This window comes from Staurois parvus, unplaced genomic scaffold (genome assembly GCF_062004578.1).
Source record: "Staurois parvus isolate SC_StPar_1 unplaced genomic scaffold, SC_StPar_1.0 ptg000513l, whole genome shotgun sequence".
NCBI classification, from domain to species: domain Eukaryota; kingdom Metazoa; phylum Chordata; class Amphibia; order Anura; family Ranidae; genus Staurois; species Staurois parvus.
In genome coordinates this window covers 1,076,630-1,093,664 of record NW_028318309.1, presented here as the reverse complement: position 1 = coordinate 1,093,664, position 17,035 = coordinate 1,076,630, and the positions used below count along the sequence as shown (strand labels likewise).

At 40.9% G+C, this 17,035-nt stretch overlaps 1 protein-coding gene across 4 annotated transcripts in view; it reads left to right on the top strand.

Annotated features, from left to right (window-relative positions):
• The window catches only part of WDR7 (WD repeat domain 7), a 591,021-nt gene that overhangs the window by 236,460 nt on the left and 337,526 nt on the right, over positions 1 to 17,035 (top strand). For all 4 annotated transcript variants that reach the window (XM_089690073.1, XM_089690072.1, XM_089690071.1 and 1 more), the window contains one exon: positions 9,206 to 9,324. In XM_089690073.1, the coding sequence (XP_089546199.1) occupies positions 9,206 to 9,324 (119 nt within the window). The remainder of the gene's footprint in view (positions 1 to 9,205; positions 9,325 to 17,035) is intronic.

Here is a 17,035-nt window from a genome sequence, read left to right as displayed (position 1 = left end):
GTCTTTTGTGCAGCCTGCTTGTCTTTTTTTTTTTTTATTATTATTTTTATGTCTTTGTATCTTCATAATTGTTTCTGTAATGTTTAAACTTTTTATTATTGCAGCCTAATTTGTCCAAATGATCCGCAGCATCTATTCTTTCATTATCTTTGTAGCGTTTCCAGCGGTCATGCAGTTTTAACTGTTTACATCATGGTGAAGTGTCACTGTAGAAACCCTCCACTTAAACAGCTGTACTTCGGACAACTATCTAAATAAACATGTAAAAATAAATGTTCAGTATATGGTCATACGTTTATGAGCGCCTTATTACCAGCTTTATATGAACTTGTTGGACTTCTGATTCTAAAACTAGGTCTATATGAACTTGTTGGGCATATAATTCCCCAACCAATTGGACAATTAATATGGAATTGACCACAAGTTATGTCTATAAGCAAACATAATATTACCATGTATTAAAAAGGGTATTTACTCAAGAGATAAAACTATAATTCTACCACTTTACAAGACTCTGGCTCGACCACATCTTGAGTATGCTGTCCAGTTCCGGTCTCCAGTCCTTATGAAGGATGTGCTTGAACTGGTGAGAGGCCACAGAAGGGCAAAAAGCCAATAAGACTGTAGGATCTGAGTTACAAGGAGTGACTGCAAACATAAAACTTATTCTCCATGGAGAAGAGGTGCTTGATAGGACATATGATTGCGATATACAAATACCTCAATGCTGTTTGTTTGTTTTTTCATAGGGAAAAAGCTATTCAGTTTCAGGGAGCTTAAGAAGACATGGGGCCACTCAATGAAATTGAGGAAAAGCAGATCAACCTTAAACTGCATAGGGGGTTCTTTACTGTCAGAGAAGTAAGGATGTGGAAGTGTTGATCGTTCCAAAATTCTCTTAGTTGGGCATGGTAGTAAATGCAATATATAGGGATATGGGAAATGGTAGAAAATACTAGAAATGCTGATTGAACCATCTGCACACTACTAAACACCCTTTCCAGCAAACTTTGCAACAAGAATAGGGATTTTTAGTTCACGCATATTGCAATACATGTTTAAGCAGGCCAACTGCGTCAAAGTAATTCCTTTTGGCCAGTCCTACTCTGCTCTGCCAATGCAAATGCTACTGTGTCAATATGGGGTAAACAGACACAAAGTGGGGGAGAGCTATAAGTTTTAGGTCTGGCCACTGAACCACAATGCATCAAACAAGATATACCTGTGCTCAAATCCCAATAGCTTGTACATATTGTACATGCATTTAACAGGTGCTAAGGGGGTGTAATCCCATAACGCCTAGAATAGGTATATCTTTTTTATGGTTGAGAAATAAACACACAACTGTTGAACTGGGTGGACTGATGTCTTTGTTCAACCATATCAATTATGTAACTATAAACCCCCCTACTCTTCTAGGAAGGCTCTCTGCAACATTTTGGAGTGTGTCTCTGGGACTTTGTGCCCATTTGGCCAAAAGAGCATTTGTGAGGTCAGGTGCTGATGTCTGATGAGAAGACCTGGTATATGATCCACGTGTGGTGTTCCGGTACTAAAGATTGATGAGAATAACAGGCTTGCACAGTGCCTGGATCTATGCAGGCCTTTTGAGTTCCTTCACACTAGACTGGTCAAACCATGTCTTTATGGAGCTGGATTTGTACTCAGGGGCACAGTCATGTTGGAACAGAAAAGGACTTTCCCTAAACTGTTAACACAAGGTTGGAAGCACATAATTATCTAAAATGTTTTTGTATGCTTTAGCTACAACCGTAACCTTCATTGGAAATACCTAACATAATAATTTTAGGGGGTGTCTACAAACCTTTCGCTTTATAGTGTAGCTGTAAAGGTCAGGTGTCCACAAACCTTTGACCATATAGCATATGTGATCTATCATGCCTGCCTTATGACTTGTCACCACTAGGGAGAATTATTTTTTGGCAGTTTTTTAATGCCGTCTGTGTCCATGTTGAAGAGATATCCTCTCTTCCTGCCCTGTCTGACATCTGTCTACCTAATGGGGAAACAGACAGCAATGATGTTCTTACAAAGGTTCTAAACCTTCTTTATTTTACTAGAAATTGTTTTTATTGCTGACTGTGTCCGCAGGGATTTCCCCCTTACTTTCTGTTCTGACAAACACCTGTCAAATAAATTGAAATTGGGGATATATTATTTACTACCTGCTCTGTCTGCGTGGGGTAAAATCTCCCAACTGGTGACATATACAACAGTAAAATGTTGACAGACGTTTTCCTTATATTTACATTATTTTTTTTTAGGACTTTTTAAAAAAATGTTTCTAGTCAAATAAACATAACATGTGCTCATATTTCTTATTTAAAGCTATGTTGGTGTTAAGAGTCTGCAGTGCTGCTCATTCAGGGGTAGTAAGGTTTTGCTCCTTTAAATATGGATTTTTTTAGAGGGATTACACTTCTTTTTTTTTTTTAAATATTGAAAGCTAAACTCCCTTATTTGTATTGTATATTTACATTGATCCAACGTGGGACATTGTAGGTATTTACAGTGGGGATCGAAAGTTTGGGCACCCCAGCTAAACATTTGTATTAATGTGCATAAAGAAGCCAAGGAAAGATGGAAAAATCTCCAAAAGGCATCAAATTACAGATTAGACATTCTTATAATATGTCAACAAAAGTTAGATTTCATTTCCATCATTTACACTTTCAAAATAACAGAAAACAAAAAAATGGCGTCTGCAAAAGTTTGGGCACCCTGCAGAATTTATAGCATGCACTGCCCCCTTTGCAAAGCTGAGACCTGCCAGTGTCATGGATTGTTCTCAATCATCCTCTGGGAAGACCAGGTTATGTCAATCTCAAAGGTTTTAAATGCCCAGACTCATCTGACCTTGCCCCAACAATTGGCACTATGGGTTCTTCTAAGCAGTTGTCTAGAAAACTGAAACTGAAAATAGTTGACGCTCACAAAGCTGGAGAAGGCTATAAGAAGATAGCAAAGCGTTTTCAGATGTCAATATCCTCTGTTCGGAATGTAATTAAGAAATGGCAGTCATCAGGAACAGTGGAAGTTAAAGCAAGATCTGGAAGACCAAGAAAAATATCAGACAGAACAGCTCGCAGGATTGTGAGAAAAACAATTCAAAACCCACGTTTGACTGCACGATCCCTCCAGAAAGATCTGGCAGACACTGGAGTTGTGGTACGCTATTCCACTATAAAGAGATACTTGTACAAATATGGTCTTCATGGAAGAGTCATCAGAAGAAAACCTCTTCTACGTCCTCACCACGAAAATCATCGTTTGAACTTTGCAAATGAACATATAGACAAGCCTGATGCATTTTGGAAACAAGTTCTGTGGACCGATGAGGTTAAAATTGAACTTTTTGGCCGGAATGAGCAAAGGTACGTTTGGAGAAGAAGGGGCACAGAATTTAATGAAAAGAACCTCTGTCCAACTGTTAAGCATGGGGTTGGATCAATCATGCTTTGGGGTTGTGTTGCAGCCAGTGGCACAGGGAACATCTCACTAGTAGAAGGAAAAATGGATTCAATAAAATTTCAGCAAATTTTGGATGATAACTTGATGCCATCTGTGAAAAAGCTGAAGTTAAAGAGAGGATGGCCTCTACAAATGGATAATGATCCTAAACACACCTCGAAATCCACGGGGGATTACATCAAGAGGCGTAAACTGAAGGTTTTGCCATGGCCTTCACAATCTCCTGACCTCAACGTAATTGAAAATCTATGGATAGACCTTAAAAGAGCAGTGCGTGACAGACAGCCCAGAAATCTCAAAGAACTGGAAGACTTTTGTAAGGAAGAATGGGCAAAGATACCTCAAACAAGAATTGAAAGACTCTTGGCTGGCTACAAAAAGCGTTTACAAGCTGTAATACTTGCCAAAGGGGGCAGTACAAGATATTAACTCTGCAGGGTGCCCAAACTTTTGCAGACGCCATTTTTTTGTTTTCTGTTATTTTGAAAGTGTAAATGATGGAAATAAAATCTAATTTTTGTTGACATATTATAAGAATGTCTAATCTGTAATTTGATGCCTTTTGGAGATTTTTCCATCTTTCCTTGGCTTCTTTATGCACATTAATACAAATTTTTAGCTGGGTGCCCAAACTTTTGATCCCCACTGTATATCTAATGCTTGAGTCAACGCTACTATGGTGATTTCCACAATTTTCAGGATCCTGCTCAGGTTCTGTACCAGCGGCTTTCCCTCTGCACATTGGCCACAGGGGTTGCTCGCTCAGCACTACTACCATTAATAGAACACCTTCTTTTTCTTTCAATTAGGGCATTCTCTTATTGGCGAGGTGGAGTTTGTGACTCCTCTCCAACTCATACAATTAGAGATCGCCGTTTATTAATTGAAGAAAAATACAAGGTGTTCTGAGAAATGCAGCGGTGTTCCGTGGGTGTCACCCCTTGTAGATAGTGTGCAGGAAGGAAGCCACTTGCACAGAACCCCAGAAGGATCCAGCAGATTGCAGCTATCACTGTTGTGGTGTCGATTACTACAGTTGTGTTCAGCTTCCCTAGAGGCCCATCAGGTATGAGATATGTGTACACACCAGATAGAATTATGCATTAAAAATGATTCTTTGAGTTCAGCTTTAAACTTTTCAAACCACAACAGGTGGTAATTGCAAATCTCATATTTTGAGTTTTCAGATAACTGGTTTACTGCTGTGTTGTGAATTTAATGTTTTGATGAGAGAACTATTTTTTTATGTAACAAACAATTAAATTAACTGTACTTAGTATATTCATTCTCCATAAAACAAAAATCTGAGCCTTGTCCACAGGAGCTGGTAGCCTAATACTAGGAGGAAGAAAAGACTAAGTGACCTCACACTGGATACCATTGAATGGACAGTGTCTGAGTTTGATTGTCTCCTCTCCCAACTACCCCACTGGTCTGCATTCACACGGGACTTTAAGCAAGTGTTCCTAGGCACACTTATATCATCACCTCTGCCAACCAGACTACAGTGACTCCTGCTTCTGTGATCAGTGGCCTATGGAGTGTTCTGTGCTCATGCACACTTTTTGCTCACATTGAAGCAAGGCGGACTGGATCACATTTGAACTGTGCTTGGAGTCACCTCCTCCAAGTGGTCCTAGGCATGTTAGGCTTAACTGTTCCCGGTCATGGATTGGAGCACTCATACTACACAAACAAACCGGGCCATGACTGGGCATGGTTAAAACTGCCATTGTAAGTGCACCCTTAAAGTGTACCTGTACATGGATGAAAAGAGTAGAGGTAACTAGACTATGAGTTGTTACAGAAAGCTTTTTGTGCCTTTTGAGCTTTATAAGTTCCCCATCTCTCCAATTTAACTTTATGGTCTAAATCAGGGGTGTCCAACCTTTTGACTTTCCTGGGCCACTGTGATAGAAGAGGACGTATCTTGGGCCAATAGGTGACAAGCAGAAAAAGTCGGGCAGATCACAAGTTAATGATATGGCTAATGTACCCATCTGAGTGATAAAACTTTTTTTTAAATTTTTTTTAGTATAGTAAAAGAAGACAACATAAAACTAGTGCAACATTTGACACTGTTTTGATAAACTAACGCATCAATATCTGGTTTGATGGATGTAGCATGAATTCTCAAGGTGCTCATCTGACATTTTGGTTCTAATTGTGTGCTTCATACTTGAAAATCGTTGCTCACAAAGAGATGAATAAGGTGTGATTGTGAAGAGTGGGAGATTTTTTTGGGGAAGATAAAACTTCTAAAAGTCCAGTAAAGAGACACTGTAATTTTTTTTTTTTTTTTGGCTGTATGTGTTCACGAAGTGTAAATACCTTTTTACAAAAAATTACAAACACACTTCAACATTTTAAGTAAGTTTACGATTTTGTGTTGGGCCACATTCATAGCCGTCTTGGTCTGCATGCAGCCCATGGGCCACGGGTTGGACTAGCCTGGTCTAAATCAAAAGGTGACCATTCCCTTTCAGTAATGCTGCTCCTCCTGCATGGTCATGCATACACCTAGATCCTTCTTGTGTGCAGCCAGATTTCTGATTTTTCTTGTAGTAGACACCTTTGGCTGAAATGTTCCTCAGAATCCATGCTGGCTCAACCATGTACCTGAATTTTGTTTGGTATTGGCGTATTGCGATCCTCTATACAACAATTCCAGGGAAAGGGAAGGACAGTACTGGGAGCCAGTCAACTGTTTTGTATGCAAATGAGTTGACAAGAAACATGTTGAGTAGAAAAAACAAACTGAGCATAGGGATGACCTCATGAGCCGTCTGCTGCTTCTTCACTGCCCAATCAGCAGCTGGAAGTAGAGAAAGGCATCATATTAGAGTATTATTATAGAATGTTATTTGCCTATTTGTGCTGTTTGACTGGGCTGTGCAAGTCTAATGACTGGATTGACAGGAATACAACTAAGAACAGCTCATATATAAGTTTTTTTGAAATGTATTTAGCAATTTGCCTGCAGTTCAGCTTTAAGGAACTTTTAAGTACTTATTTTTACTAAGTAACAGCTACATCTAATTACACATAGTGCTTAGCGGTGTACTTTTTTCCCTTCCTTCTTCTAAAGACACAGGAGTTACACTTCAAATACTTAATTAGATTCTCCTGAATCAATTAAGAGCTTTTGTTGACCCTTCGCTATCTCTGTTTATCCAATGTACTTTTTGAAACGTAGGTTAGGCATACCCGCTGAGACGACATAGATTTTGCTATGTGGGCAGCTCCCAATACTAAACACAAGCAGACCATATCTGAAGATTGTTTTGCTCATCCTGTGCGATGTTCCTGGATCAAAGGCTGAGAATCTGGCCTTCACGCAAGCTATGATCCACGTTTTTGGTATCCTGGGAAAATACTACCGATGCGGGTGATAGCTGGCATAAAACCTCAAGCAGAGGGATCCATTGATTTCACATGAAATGCTGTTCTGTAGTCTTTACACCGTGAAGATGTATAGATTCCATAGTCTATCCCTTGGGAAGTGGTATTTAAGGGAGGCTTGCTCTTCTTTCTTACCAATTCGCTGAATTGTGTTTTCATATATGGGATTTTGCTATCTTTGTGTACAGAGAAGTAATCCTTTCTGCCTGAAATATGTATGATGTGTTCTTTATTTTTTAATATTATATAATATCTCCATACATGTTTTCATTGAAGGAGATATCACGGTACTGTCGACTGTTGCCCAGGAGGGCTGAATTTACTATTCCAGTGCAGCACAACATCACAAAGGGAACAATATGGGGAGAGTTCACATTTACTGCACTGTCTATACCTAAATCTACCATGGATCATAACCCAAGTGTCACTAAAACAGCAATACTACAGCTCCTGTAGGTTCTGTAGCTGTTTTTTTTTTTTTCTTCTTTCATGTGCAACTGAAGAAGCTGATCAATGGGGCTAACCAATGGATGAGCGCCGGAACTCTTTGATCGGCGAGGAGAGTGACAGGACACAACAAAGTGTAAACAAAGCAGAGCTGTGTCCTGCCAGTGGTGATCTGCGTGATTTTCTTTCCCTGCAAAGTATTGAATAAAATCTAGCACATTGCCTAGTAAAATCACCACACTGTGTACCCTTTGGTTGCCCTAGATGTTTAACCCCTTCCCAGGCATTGTCATTAATACAGTGACGGTGTATATTTTTAGCACTGATCACTGTGTTAGTGTCACTGGTTTCCACAAAGTGTCAGACTTTCCACCACAATATAAAAGTCCCCCTATAAGTCTCTGATCACCGGCATTACTATTTAAAAAAATTCCAGTATATATGCCAAGTTTGTAGATGCTATAACTTTTGCGCAAACCAATCAATATATGCTTACTGGGATATTTTTACCAAAAATATGTACTAGAATACATATTGGCCTAAATTTATGAAGAAATTAGATCTTTTAAATTTTTTTATTGGATATGTTATAGAGCAGAAAGTAAAAAATATTGTTTTTTGTTTTTTTGTTTTTACAAAATTGTCAGTCTTTTTTTGTCTATAGTGCAAAAGAAAGCTTTATTTGTAAGAAAAAGTTACATAAACTTCATATATGTACAGTGTTGCATGACCGCCCAATTGTCAGTTAAAGTAACGGCGTGCTGTATAGCAAAAAATGGTCTTGTTATGAAGGAGGGTAAAGTGGGAAGTGGTTAAAAACATTTTTATTTCCAGGTGTAGTGGGGGTGTGGGAAATGTATTTATTTAGCCATGTTTCTGCCTCTGATAGCCTACATACCTGTCGTAGTTGCAATTGATAGTTCAGACACAGGTAGAGCCAACTTAACTTAGAGTAGTTGTAAACTCCAACTAAATGACATTTAAAAACGCTTATCTTACAGCCTTAGTGCCGCTAAAATCACAAGCAGAAAAATCAGCACATAGGACATAACTTCGTCAGTAGGATGTCTCCCTTGTGCTCTTCCTTTGGTGAAAATCTTCCTCTGTCATGCCTCCCACCTGCACAGCCAAAGTCTCCTGGTGCAGCAAAGGTTAATACAACTAAGAGGCTGTCACAGGCTCTCATCAAGAGAGCCCTAATATGGCCCGACTTTTCCACCCAGCTGCTCCATTCATAGAAGCCATTCTACAGCTTCTATGAATAAAGCAGGATTTAACTCCTGCTGGCTGCTCACTTATATGTGGCCTATCAGCGGGTAGACCTTAACGCCGAGAGACCGTATATATTTGTACCCCCCTCGAAAAAACAGGACTGTGTCGAGATCGCGCACCGTGCACACTCCTGGCACAGTTACCGCCGGCTAACTGAAATCTCATGATTTCTACTTGCAGTTGGGAGCCTTTCAATCATGTGAGAGCCAGTCATGTGCTCACTAACCACGCCCCACCTCTTGGCATCTAAAACCCCTTAAAGGGCCAGGAGGCACCAGTGCCAAAGGGTTTAGAATGGAGGACACTCTGATGATTGATAGGTCTGCCCCTCCATTCATAGATCCCATTGGAAGACTCCAACTTTATTTCTGTTCTTGTGACAACTCAAATACTGTTCCAATGACAGCTCAGAATCTTGGAGTTACCTTCACTTGGTAATGAGAACCATGGTCAGCAAAACAAATGGCCATTGGGGATACATAAAGCAAAAATAAGGGCAGGGTTGTTTATACTTTTTGACAATCCAAAACTTTTGGCTTTTGAAATACTTTAAGACATTTTATAATTCTCTCGTTATTTGTGCTTATTGCAGGTTGGAGCCAGTTAGCTGCCATGCATTGTGTCATGCTGCCCGATCTCCTGGGCCTGGACAAGTTTAGACCACCACTTCTTGAGATGCTGGCACGGAGGTGGCAGGACAGATGTCTGGAGGTAAGACAAGCTCTTTTTGTGCCCTCGGGGGCCTATGATCTTGCCTTCCACCTCTCTCAGCTACAGGAATCCTTATAACAGATATGTTGCATCTGTACACAGGGTCTCCTGCTCTTCCAGAAAATGTTATCAGACTCTGCTTTCTCACATACTTATCCAGCTAGGGAAGTCTATATCCCATTGTGGAGGTATGAGAGTGTACAGTATATCCAGGATAGAGCAGGGAAGGATAGGAAACCTTGTGTGTTTTATACTGCTAACTGGGGGGCTTCCCTCATTTTCTATGTTGCTAGCTATGGTTTGACCAATCAGAAAGCAAAAGGAATCTCTGCAACATGCTAAACAAAAATGGCAACCACCACAAATGATAACTAGATGTTCAGGTAAGATGCACATGGATGGACTTTGCACAGCACAAACCAACAAAAGCTTTCTGAGCACACTTCCCTGCTAGCCTGAAAAAAATCTGCAAAAAAGGACACAAACAGAAATTAAATGCTAACTGCCCCATCTCTACTAAAATATAAACATTATTCTTTCTTTCTGTATTCTGGCTGCCATTGCTGTCCCATCTTATTAAAATGTTAGCTTCAAGTCATACTGATGGAAAATATTTCAGTACTTTGAGTCCGTGACCTGGAACCTGAGTTCTGACTTTACCCTGACTTTGCATGCTACTTGCCTGCTCTGGCTGTGGACATAGAAAATAGTTTTGCTGAGGACAGCCAGGCAAGCATCATTTTCAGAACAAGGACAGTATTGGTGCCAATTTTCTCTCAGGATGGGTTTCTTTCAGTGGAGTGTCCTGACTGCTTCTTGGTACTTCAGTAAAGGCTGGCTCAGTGGGTAGAATGCTGAGATTGGCAGTTTTACAAAAGGCCCAAGGCCTGCAGAATGCCTTAGCCTGGTTTAGATTTTTTTTATGCCTTGCTACATACATCAACCTAATTGCTCTTGTTAAAAGTACAAAAACTTTAATTAAAGTCCACGTCCTCCTAGATTACTGCAGAGCACAGCTCTCTCCTCCATTCTTTAAGACATAATTCACTCATTGCAAGTCAATACCGGCTGACTTGCCAAATTGAACTTCCTTAGATGAGCTTGTGTTGTGCTAACAGACATCTCTGGTAGATAAAGTCACTTTTATGGCAAGGTTTGGTGATGATCCTAGTTCATCAATGATAACTGGACATGAAGTATTTTACTTTTTTGTTACTTTTGAAGAATGTTTAAATAAGTTTAGGATTGTCTTCTTAAAGGGAAACTATAGTTTTATTAAAATTTCTTGGATATAGAAGTGGATAGGATGTGCTTAAAGTGGAATTTCACTCTCGCAATCAACATTGAATATTTAAAATCCTTATGCTGATAGCATTAGTAAATAGAAAGGAAAGTATGTTTGTTATATTTACTTGTTTTAAACTATTTGTTACATCTCTGTAGTTACTATCTTGCTTCCATACCTAGGCAAATTACGTCATACATCCCAGGGAGTCTATGGGTGTGGGGGATGGGGGTAGAGGTACCAAGCTGCCAATAGTGTAGCAAATTTTATTAAATAAAGACGGGTATGAAATGCAATAACTGTGCACTCACAGACATTGCTGGTAATGAGTCTTGAATCAAGCTTCAAATGGAGACATCAGTCCAGATTCTAGTCCACATCAGTGCCACTGTTGGGAGTGCTGTGAAGCCGAAGCATGGATCCAAGCAATCCTCCAGGGAGCCCCTGCTGGAAACCAGATGTCAGGGTTCTGTCCGCAGCAGAAGTTCTGGGAGACCTGGCACTCCTGCATGGCCGCAGAAGTGCACGTTGGCAAAGATCTATGCGCGTTGGCGCACGGACAAGAGCCAAAACATGCATGCGCACTGGCGCATAGTTGCTCACGCATTGGCTCAGTTTGGTGCCAGCCGGCCTTTATAAGGAGGCTCATCACTCCCTCAAGTTGCTGGTTGATCTCTGGCTCCCCTGTACCATTGTCTGTGTTCCTTACTTTAGTGCTTTCCCGTTACCGACCCGGCTTGCTCTTGGACCTGTCTTCTCTGCCTGACTCCTGACCTGACCTTGGCTTGGCTAACGGATATTCTCTTCCGTATGACCCCGGCTACTCTACTGACTACGTCTGCTCCGATCTCCACCTGACACTTGACCTTGGCTTTGAACCGACTACTCTGTGGTCCTCTGATTCCCTGAAGGCTTGCATACCTCTGACAGGTGCCACCTGTCTGCAGATTCCATTCCAGTGCATCAGCTGTCCTCTTAGGTGTACCTCTAATCAGCACTCCTGCAGGCGACCTGTGCTACTTTGGGCCCGACTCCTGCTGTCCCATATCAAGGGGAGTCTGGAACTTAGCCACAAGGGTAGCTCTCTCTCCATTAGCCTCCATCACCAGGTACGTGATACCACATCTGTCTAAGAGCTGTCCATGAAACTGTCAAACATCCAGGGTGCTGTGACCAATCAGAACACATTTCAGAACCCGGATCACACCTCCTTCAGCAGCCTCTATGGGGGGGAGTAGAGGTCTTCTCAGCTAAGCAAACCCGCCTGCCTGCCTGCCTGTATGCCCGACTGAAGGATAAATGGATTCCAGGAAATAATTGCTACATGTCTCATCTGCCCTTAGTCAAGATGGCCATGGCCAGAAATGCTAGGGGGTGATTTCCCAGCAAAATTAAGGATGGAGACATGGCTGAATGGGTGAGTTTGCTTTTGAATATTAAAAATGAAATAAAATGACGCTTTTATAGACTCCTTTTGCGCTGACAGTACACATATATGTGGCCTCTCAGCAGGTGAGCCTTGACGTCGAGAGGCTGCATATATGCATGTCATAAAGTAAACAAAGCTGTGCCGATAGCGTGCACCCTGTGCGCTCCCAACGCAGTTACGGAAAGCAAGCAGCAATCAGGAGCTTTTTGATCATGTTGCCACTGTGACAGCCAATGACAATGGGCACATGATCATAAACCCCGCCCCCTCCAGGCATGAGAAACCCTTTAAAGAGTCCAGGAGACTCTGGCATTAAAGGGTTAATATGGAAAACCAAACTCAGGTGTAAAAACTCACCAGGAGCTGCTCATGTTCACACCCCTTGTATACAGTTGCAAGAAAAAGTATGTGAACCCCTTGGGATTACGTGGAGTTTTGCATGAATTGGGCATAAAATGTGCTCTGAACGTCATCTAAGTCACAACAATAGAAGAACACAGTCTGCTGAACATAATACTACACAAACATTTGATGTTGCCATAGTTTAATTGCACATAACATGTAAACATTCACAGTGCACGGAGGAAAAAGTATGTGAGGCCCTAGCTTAATGACTTCTCCCAGAGCTAATTGGAGCCAGGAGTGAGCCAACCTTGACTCCAATCAGTGTGATGATATTGGATGTGTTGCTGACAGCTGTCCTGCCCTTAAAAAACACACACCTGTTTTGGGTTTACTGGTTTCAAGAAGCACTGTCTGATGTGAACCATGCCTCGCAGAAAAGAGCTCTCAGAAGACCTACGATCAAGAATTGTTGACTTGCATGAAGCTGGAAAGGGTTACAAAAGTATCTCCAAAAGCCTTGATGTTCATGTGTCCACGGTAAGACAGACTGTCTACAAATGGAGAAAGTTTAGCACTGTTGCTACTCTCCCTAGGCTTGATCGTCCTGTAAAAATGACTGCAAGAGCACAGCGCAGAATGCTGCATGAGGTAAAGAAGAATCCCAGAGTGTCAGCTAAAGACCTACAGAAATCTCTGGCACATGCGAACACTGTGTTCTTCTATTGTTGTGACTTAGATGACGTTCAGAGCACATTTTATGCCCAATTCATGCAAAACTCCACGTAATCCCAAGGGGTTCACATACTTTTTCTTGCAACTGTATGTGTAGCTGCAGGGCGGGCAATGCAGATTATTGGCCCATTCAGGCGAAAGCTTCTTGGGGTGCTTGCACAAGTTAGTCTGGATCCTAGTCTAAGCATGTCTGAGCTCATCAGTATTCATTACCATGACGTTTTTCAGTGCTGTGATATTTTGACTTCAATTACTCCATTGTGCAATTCTACACAAATTAATTTTATATCAATTCTTTGAGATAGAGCTTTATTTTAGAGGTATTTAATAACCTCTGAGATTTTTACTATAAAAAAGAAAAACAAAAGCTGTATTCCTTACCTTTTGTTATAAAACATATCATATAAAAATACCAGGAAAGCACAAATGCTCTCAAATTGACCTCTTTTTGGAAAGCAGACACGCCAAGGTGATGTAATATTTTTTTTTTTGTTGCCATGATTTTTTGGAAATTAAGAAATATGGTGATGTTTAGTTGTTAAAACACTTGATTGGCATACAGGTTGAGAAGATTTAGCAACATGTTTTACACTCACCATTCTACCTAAACCTTAGGTGGAGATGTATTTAAAATGTAGTTTTAGGCAAACGGCTCAGAAAACACCTGAAATATGGATTTCATACTTTTGTACTTTTTTTTTATTATTTATTTCAGGTACTTATATAGCGCCATCAATTTATGCAGTGCTTTTACATATGTATGTGTATGTGTGTGTGTATGTATATATATATATATATATATATATATATATATATATATATATATATATTGTACATTCACATCAGTCCCTAACCCTCAAGGGGCGTACAATCTAAGGTCCCTAACTCACATTCATATACAAGGGTCAATTTAGACAGGATCCAATTAACCTACCAGCATGTCTTTGGAGTGTGGGAGGAAACCGGAGTACCTGGAGGAAACCCACGCAGGCACAGGGAAAACATGCAAACTCCAGGCAGGAGGTGCCGTGATTGGGATTCGAACCAACGACCCTAGTACTGCCAGGCGGAAGTGCTAACCATTTAGCCACTGTTCGGCACATATGTATGAAATTTTCCAGGGGGTAAATTTTTTTCAAATAAAATATTATATTCAGCCAGTTTCAAAATCCATACCACCCTGCAAATGTGACTTTTCTTCACTGCAGTCAAGGCAGTTACAGATTGCTTATAACTGAATATTGAAGAAACTGATCACTGTGCTCTCTTCTCCAGTCAGCAAGCTTTTAACATTTGTTATAATTATAGCTTAATTGGCCTACAGTGCTTCCCAGTCTGAATGCTGATGTGCAGGAGATTGAAGGAGGCTATTATACAGTCAGATTAACTATTTAAAGCTAAATTCCAGGCAAAAATAAATATTTTCAAAAGAGAAGTATGGCCATACGTCTCTTGCGTGTCACAGGTGTACACTTATTTTTGCTCTCCCCCAACCCAGAGTGAGCTGACAGTGGGCTATTTCCCGCTAACATGGCAGAGCCAATGCAGGCACTGAAGGATCCTGATAATATCCACCCAGCTGTCACATTGACAGCTGACTCTGCCTTTCAGCAAGCAGCAGAGCGCCAGACTTGGAAGGGGGCGCGGCGCGTTCAGCCCGCACTCTGAAAGGCAGAGTCAGCTGTCAATCAGACAGCTAGGTGGCTCATCCCCCACAGTTATTATCTTTTATATCACGTGACCCTCCCCTTTTAGATTGTAAGCTCTAATGAGCAGGGCCCTCTGATTCCTCCTATATTCAATTGCATTGTAACTGTACTGTTTGCCCTCACATTGTAACGTGCTCTGCAAACTGTTGGCGTTCTATAAATTCTGTATAATAATTTTGTCGGGATTCTTCCAGAGCCTGGAATGAGCACTGTAGGAGCAAAGCGGAGAGCAGTGACTAATAATCACCACTCTCCACACCAAGCAGACCAAGAACTGAGAAATCAATCGTCCAAAGATCGTGCAGTTTTTTGTCTTAGAGCAGATGTGGGACAGATGCAGCATAGAAGTTAGAATACACCAATGCTGCAGCATAGAAGTTAGAATGGACTTTTTTGTTTGTTTTGTTACAAACCCATACTTCCTTAGACATATTCCTCAATAGCCACAAAAATGATATAAATCCACTTTGTATGCACTAAATGCCTTCACAAAACCAGATATTAACTTGTAAAAGCGACATTGTCACTGTGCTGTACATAGTCTGAGATGAAAGAGCTGTGAGTGGGACCTAACAGGCTCCACCCACTACATGCTGTCTGCAGAAAACTACAGGAGGGGGAGGAGATAAGACCAGTCACCCTGCACAAGGAGAGAGAGCAGCAGGGAGCGGTCTATATTACAGGAAGCTCCTGTGCAGAGGGAAAGTTTCACACTTCATTACTGCACAGATCTGGAAGAAATGCACAAAGCATGCCAAGATTCATGTATAAATACACATGACTCTTCTATTTAGACCATATTTGTTTTGGCTGGAGTTCGGACTTTAGGTATACAAATATATCTACAGTAGGTATTTTAACAACAGTCTACTTTTAACCCCATAACTGGTGTACAGATACCTGATAAACAAGCGGATAGCCCCGCACATCACACCTTCACTGCAATGACAAAAAACACTGCCTGCCTGCTGATCTAAAGCCAGAGACAAGTATCTGACAGATGGAATCCAGGCCACTTGATAGCTTAATTGGAAATCAAGTCCTTGCTATCTTGTGGGAACATCGCCATGTGCCAAAACAAAATGATGTTCTTCTTCAGTACAAAACAAATCATTTTTAATTGGTTCATTGAGAACATCCACAATCTGGTTGCCTTTTCTTTTTTTTGCCTCTCCTGTTATTTTCACGATTGCAGCAGATTGTTGAAAATCATTTTCTCCCCTAGATAGGTGCAGCTGTAATTTTGTGCTCTACAGAGAAAAGTGACAGTTTCGGTTACATATCCTAAATTGTCTGCCTAAAGGCCAAAACGTGAAGTGGTGCTATGGAAAAGTGTGACTTTTTAAGTACACTTTATATCTTTTTATACAGTTAGGTCAGTCTGTTACAGGCTTATTAAGTGCCATACTGATGATAGATACGCAAGTGTCTGTTAAAATATCATTTTTGCATCTTTACAATTTTGTATCCTGTGACCTTCATATAAGATTTGAAGGCATAGTACTTGCCACATAAAACAGATAATAGCTTTTGTTATGATTGATTCTCAGCGTTCTCTTGTGCAATGCCGTAGAAAGTGAAGATATACAGGGGTTACAGCAGTAACTGGAGATTTAGTAATAGTGCTGTACAATGACATTGCATTGCTGGTCCTTGGTTTCAATCTAAAACCAGCCTTAGATGTATCGAATCCCAGCCGGTTCAGCAGGGACTGGCTGAGATTTGATTCACCTATGGGCAGGCTGGTTGTACTGAATCAATCTATTGATTGATTTCAGTACAGCCAGCCTGACGGATTTTTTGCATGTGATTTACAGCTGGTGGCTGTAGCCGCCAGCAGTTATCACTGTGTTCTGCCGACAAGGAAGATCAAACCGCGATCATTGTGTTATCCCCACTGGCAAAACCCAATAGCAGTACAGAAAGGATCCGAGTGATTTTCTTTCTTGCAGTCCTTGCTATCTATGGATTTTGTGCTCACTGAAAACAATGCTCTCTTTAAAGCTGAATGCTAAGCAAATATAAAATATACAGAGTCCCAATAGTCTTCTTTTTCACCATGGGCCCTGGCAAATTCTAGGAGGGCTTTTTTTGTACATGAGCTTTAGGAGCTTTCTTCGTGGACGACACCCATGCATGCCATTCCTCTACAACAGGGGTGTCCAAACTTTTTTCAAAGAGGGCCAGATTGGATGAAGTGAACATGGTGGA